The following is a 6,604-nucleotide window of genomic DNA, read 5'->3' as shown; positions in this document are numbered from 1 at the left end:
CAGAATCCGAACGTGGCTACCGCCTGGGGCCCCCCGAGCCGCCCTGGCGGACGTCCGAGCCTCAGCTAGGGCTACTCCCACGCCCACCCCCCAGGGCCTCGGGACTTAGTGAAAAGCGGGAGAGCAAAGGGCAGGGACTGGGACCTGGGTTGGCTGCAGCTGGGCTGGGGCAGCTCATCCAGCACCTCCCCCAGACTGCTAGGGACAGAAACCAGTACGGAAGCGAGCGGCACGCCCCCCTCCCCCATTCTCCCTCCTCGGGCTTTTCAGACGCAGGGAGGAAAGCGTGAGAGCCAAAAGAAGTTCGGGGGAAAGAACCAAGAGTCTCTGAGATAAAGGTGTGTGTACGTGTGGGAGGGAGGGACAAGGGGCTCCGCCAGCACCAACAGTCATTACTTTTCTCAGCCGCACAGGTTTCGTTTTAGTGGAAAGGCTGGTGATCCCTGCCCTTGAGCTACGTATGGCACTTAATTGCATTCCAGTCTGTATTGCTCTTTAATTGTTACGAGTATATAAGCAAGGGTTGCCCCAGTTATCAAAATATCAGCCTGAGAGCAAGAGGCTCTTCTGTGAGGCAATAACTGGTTAATAGCTACAGCATCAGTACCAGGAAGAGAAGTAAAAAAGAGCAGCGCGCTTCAGAAGACAGACTATTAAGACAAACTAAGGGGGGGTGGGGCTCCCACGACAAACATAAAACAAGCCCCTGCATCTGTTTATGCTCCCTAATAACACACACACACACACACTAGAATGGGGCAAAGATAATAAAAGTTATATAAAAAATGTCTTTAAACAAATATACCAGAGTTCCAAATATATCGAAGGTAGTGTTGTTCTCCAAAGTAATTCCCTGTAGGAGGCCACACACTCAATCTAACCTAGTGTGAGGAATGTCCAGCACCCAGGTCACGCTCCAGCTGGGCTACTCTTGTGCCTTTTCCCAGGCCAACAACCAACTAAAGCCAGGAATAACAGATTTTAGCAACAGGAAATGCAAAGTCAGTGGGAACCAAAGCTAATGGGAAGGGGAAAACAGGGCAGGGGAAGTTCTTAGAATTTGTCTTAGAAGTTGATTATGCCAAGTAGAGGAAAACACTAGAAGAGCCGATTTTACCCTTTTTCTCCGCAATTACCTGGTGAGGTCTGAGAGTAGGAAAGAGTGGAACCCCTTAAAATCGCCTTGTTACTTAGCATTTCAAAAATGTACCATCGGCCACACCCACACTGAATGCCTGGCTCTGTTCTGATAAGCAGATCTAAGTCCCCATTTCTTTTGGATACCTAACGCACCCTTCCTCCCTGGTTAGGCCCATCTCCTAGATGTTGTCAGAACATGCAAACAGGGATAGTGCAGTACCAACTTGAGTAAAAATGTGATGTGAGTGGCTGTGGTTATAAGGAAACCTCTCTAAACCAGTTTCATCTAGAAAAATACACTTCACGTGTTGTAATTATTTTCACACGGCTGTCTAGATGTCTAGAATGGTCTTCCTTCCCACCTTTGACATCCAGCTTAGGTCTCACTTCTCGAAACCTTCCCCAAATCCAGCTGCACTTGCAAGAGTCTGACTTTAAAGTGGTTGATTTTAGTATGGGTTCAAGTAACACTGAAGGGAATCTGGAAGTTAACCATGGCCAGCGACACTACTAGGATAAACCCATATAGCCTCCCAAGAGAACTACTTTGGAGAATATTAAAAGCTCTGTGTTTTCTTCATTACTTCTCATTACCTCATAGTTACTTGGGTTCTACAATTCAGCTTTGAATGTTCTCTCGGTTCAGGTATTCCAACTAGACTGTAGTCCTTAAGGCAGCTGTAAGTGGCCCTTCAACTGAATGCTGACATTGGTGAGAGGCTGTGGCAGGTACAGCTGATCCTCATTATTTGCAGGTTGTGTCTTTGCAAGTTCACCTACTCCCTTAAGTTTATTCATCACCCCCAAATCGGTACTTGTGGTACCTTTGTAGTCATTCGTGGACATGTGCAGAGAGCGGCAAAACAAATTCAAGTCGCCCGGTGTACGTGTTCCTAGCTGAAATGGAACAAGGTAATGTTCTGCCTTCTTGTTCCAGCTCCTATTATAAACAGACGTCCTTTTCGTGGTCACGTTTTTTGCATGTTTGTCCTTTTTGTTGGTGATCTCCTTGCTTAAAATGGCCCCCACGCCTGTGTGGTGCTGCAGTGCTGTCTGGGGTTCCTAAGCACAATGCTGTGATAGGCCTTACAGAGAAAATTCCTTTTAGATAAGCTTTGTTCAGGCATGAGTTATATTGCTGTTGACTGGGAGTTCAATGTTAATGAATAAACAATGTGTATTAAATAAGGTGATTTAAATAGAAACACATATAAAACAAGATCATGTATTGATCTGTTGACAATGTTGTGGCCAGAAGTTCCCAGGAACCTAATCCTGTATTCCCCTACGAGCAGTGTTTAGTATTTGCCAACTCAGTGTTTGCTGACTTTACACTTACTATGAATAAGGAGAATCAACAGTATATTCATATGTGTAATAGTGCTCTTTGATACACTGGATTTGAAGAGGTATGAGATTGGTTTCTGCCCTCAGAGAGCTAAGATTTCTGCCCTCAGAGAGCTAAGATCTACTGTCTTTTTATACATACTCTGTTCAAGGGAGAATTTTAGCTAGCTCAACTTGTCTTATGAGACCATCCAGTTTTGTTCTGTATTTACCAATCCTCCTTTCTTTGATTTCCCAAGCAGCAGGCACCTTGGTAGTTTTATATAAGATTGTAAAATTATAAATGGACATTCAGATATGTATCAGTTTTTTGTGAGTTTGGAGAAAATGTGCCAAGGTTTGCCAAGCATCTCCCTAACCCAGATGGGTCCAGCATCAAAGTTCTAGATTATAAAAGAGAATAGGCACTGGAAACTAGGCGACTAACAGCACAACCACCCAGGCTCAAATGAAACAAATAGTTTTCAGCAGTGTAATTTCAAATCCAAATATAGGAGTGAGGCCTCACAGAAAACTGCTTTCCATCTGGCTGAGAAACCTTTGCCCTAGGATCCCACAGGCTGATTGCAGCAGTGCACGATAAAATGAACACAATTCAAGCAAATATTCTGCTGAAGGAGGTTAAGGGAGTCAGGACTCTGCAGGACTTGGCAAGAAGGGCTGACTTCCTCCCAATTATACAAGTAACCAAGGGCTTCAGATGGCCAAGAGATTAAGAGTTTTTACAAAAGTCTGCACGGGCTAGGGAAATGGATGGGATAGGCTGGGGACAGGCCGATGGAGTTATTAAGTTAAAGGCAAGAACATTCGAATGTGTTTGCACTACAAGTACAGAGTGTAGTACAACAAACGTTCCCCGCAAAAGGTGGGAATTTGAACTGGCCTTAGATGGAATCTAAGATGGAATCACTGCAACTCCTCGGGTTCTCTCTTAGGAACCAGGATAAAAACCTTTCATGTCTGTAGCGAAGTCCAATTTGCACGGAAGGGAAGCTGCATTTAGAGTTAAGTCAATGTGAAATATCACCCAAGGTTAGGGATTCTTTCATTTCTACTTCCTGCCTAGTGACTACAACCATACTTGGGCCTTGCTTTCTCAATGACAGAGAAGATAACTAGAAATGGAAAACAAAAAAACTTTGGGGCACCTGGCGGGCTCAGTTGGTAGAGCATGCAACTCCTGATCTTGGGGTTTTGAGTTTGAGCCCATGTTGGGAGTAGAGATTACTTAAAAATAAAATCTTAAAAGAAAAAAACCCAAAAAACCTGTGAACCATCCGTAGCCTCTGGGCGAAGAGCAGTATTATCCATAGAGACAATGCTCAAAAAAAAAAAAAAAACACAACAAAAAACTGTTCTTTCCAAGTCTTTGGATAATCGCTGAATATGTAATAGGTAGGAACCAATTTCGGAAACCCTGAACATTCTCATCAAATAAGACCAAACACAGTTCTATCTTACCTTGAGAACAAAAACTGAAGAGATGGATTGAAAAGGAGAGACTCAGACAATTTAAGAACAAAACAGGTATATTTCTATTGGACTACCTGATACAGAGGATAGTGTGATATGAATGGATAGTATGAATGACACATAATACAAATATATTTTATTTGAAATAAACAAAAATGCTTACACAGCTCAACAGGTCACTTGGAAACAAACTTGCTTGACTGTATTACTGAGCAAAAACAAAGCTGAAGCACAAACACCCTTCTTTTTTGACATTTATTTGGAGATAGGTAGGAAGACACTACTTGGTTTTTTAAAAACTGACCTTCCCTTAAGGCCTGGTCATAGAAGTGTAAACAATGTAAATGAATCCACCATTACCAGTTGTCATATCATATCTATGTCACCTGTGTATTCTGAGATCACACATATACCTGCCAATATACCTGGGAAGGGTTGCTATATCACAGTTACATTTTCTTGGCAGGCAGGACTGAGGAAGAGTAATTTGGAACAAGTTTTACATCCTATTTAGAACAAATCACTAGTATTCCCTTAAATAACAGGTTACAATAGAAAGATACTGCCTGGAATGTATCCTTTTCACTTTGGTTCATTTTTAGTTTTTGTTTGTGATTTACATAGTTGTTTGATTCATCTGCTTATAGTACAATCCTGCCACAGAGTATTAAAGCACAAGATACCTATTATTCCTTCAACATCTGCATTTTTAGAAGGGTTTTACCCATTTATTATTATTTTTTATTATTCAAGAACTGCTGACATACTAGGGATGTAGTAGAGTATAAAACTTGAAAAATGCAGATGTTTGTAACTATAATGGTACTAGATGGGAAGGAGACAATGAGGGAAAAGAAAAAAAGCAAACACGTTCGTGTGCAGGGAATGTGGTTCAAGTCTTTGGATTTAAAAACAACTTCCCCAGAGAAGCTGACTATAATGGAATTTCCAGAAAACTTCCTTTGCCCCCACAAAAGGACCTGAAAAGCCCAATCCAAACTTTTGAAAACTACAGTTATGAGATGCTATAAATGATGATCAAAGCAGTTGGAGGGAGAAGGATGAATGTGTCTTCCACTCAGCTAGTTTGTAGCACAGCCTCTTTAGCTGTTGGTAGATCAGTAAAAACCACTGAAGTACCAGAAGTGCTTTGAAGGACAGGGGTAGAAAAGTACTGAGCATATTACCTGTCTATATCAGTAACAGGGCTTCATGGCTAGGAAAATTTTCTAAACAGTAAAATGACTCCAGGATAGATCTCTCTCTCTCTCCATCATTAAATGTGGCAGAATTAAAAAAAAAAAAAATTTACAAGTAGATATAGTGAAAACAGAAAATTACAAGGCAGAGAACATAAAAGAATCAAGACGATGCTATAGGTTCAACAGTATTCCATGAGGCTAGAAAACCTGTTAGCTCTGAAAGCCCTAGCAAAATATCACTCTCGTTTATAAATCACTTATTTATCATATGACCGCATGTTGAATCCTTTCTTTCCACATACTGAAGAATCCTACATTCAGCCTTTAAGCATTCTGCATTTCTTTGCCAATCTTGTAGCTGAGTATCTTGTTCCAGTCGATTTTGGTGCGGGTAACCGGAAGCTGCCGGCGCAAGGCCTTGAATGTGGTGTCTGACATTGTTTGATAGTTTTCACTAATTGCTGTCTGCAATAGATAATTGAAGATAAGTTGCTTGAACGGAAATGGATGGTTGTGATTAGGAAAGTAACTCTGTAGTCAAAGGACATGCTTGAGTCTTCTATGAAGAACAGACGGTATGTAATATTCCTAGTAAGCTCCTCTCCCATCTCTGAAGCGAGTTAAGAAGCCCACTTACATTATTTCTAAAACTAGGGCTATAATCCCTTCCAATGTTGAAACCTTGACTGTAAGCACAATGCCAGGTTGCAAGGTCTGTAGTCTCCATACTTACACTGAACAACACCGATATTTATGTTAAAAGGAGAAGTCTAACAAAATGTGTTAGCAGCAAAATAATAAGGTACTAAAGATCTAGAAAAATTAGTTCCAAGTCTTCTTACCTGATACTCATTTTCTGCATGCTCTATGATTTTAATAAACTCCTTGGCAGTTTGGACTTCATTCTAATGGAGGAAGAGGGGAAATAGGAATTTTTTTTAAGTATAAGCAGTCAATAAAAAGATATTGAAAAGACCATCTTAAAGAAATCTTAAGATTTGAAGAACAATTTATAGTTTGTCAAGTGCTCCCATGCACGTTACCTTCTTTGATTCTCACCACTACCCTGTGAAGTAGATGTTATTAGCATCACCTTCATTTTGCAGATGAGAAAACAGAATCCTTGTAAGTGACTAGACCAAAATTATACAGCTCTTGAAAGATAAAGACAGGGTCTGAAAAAAGACCCCATGCTCTTTCCAATCTACCACAGTATGCCCAAATGTCTTGAAATTTTTTTTAATTTTTTTTTTTTAAAGATTTTATTTATTTATCAGAGAGCGAGAGAGAGCACACACAAGCAGGGGGAGTGGCAGAGGCAGAGGGAGAAGCAGGCTTCCCGCAGAGCAGGGAGCCCAATGTGGGGCTCGATCCCTGGACCCTGGGATCATGACCTGAGCCGAAGACAGCCGCTTAACCGACTGAGCCACCCAGGCGCCCCA

General features: G+C 41.5%; 1 protein-coding gene across 2 annotated transcripts in view; it reads right to left on the bottom strand.

Annotated features, from left to right (window-relative positions):
• Positions 1-4,760: 4,760 nt before the first annotated feature.
• CAPZA1 (capping actin protein of muscle Z-line subunit alpha 1) overlaps positions 4,761-6,604 on the bottom strand; it is a 220,456-nt gene continuing 218,612 nt past the window's right edge. For both annotated transcript variants that reach the window (XM_021690076.1, XM_021690077.1), the window contains exons 9-10: positions 6,005-6,067; positions 4,761-5,627 (exon numbers count right to left, since the gene is read on the bottom strand). In XM_021690076.1, the coding sequence (XP_021545751.1) occupies positions 5,487-5,627; positions 6,005-6,067 (204 nt within the window). In that variant the 3' untranslated portion in view covers positions 4,761-5,486. The remainder of the gene's footprint in view (positions 5,628-6,004; positions 6,068-6,604) is intronic.

The sequence above is a fragment of the Neomonachus schauinslandi genome, chromosome 4 (assembly GCF_002201575.2).
Source record: "Neomonachus schauinslandi chromosome 4, ASM220157v2, whole genome shotgun sequence".
NCBI lineage: Eukaryota > Metazoa > Chordata > Mammalia > Carnivora > Phocidae > Neomonachus > Neomonachus schauinslandi.
Note: the sequence above shows the minus strand (reverse complement) of the source record. Positions and strands in the feature narration are given on the sequence as shown.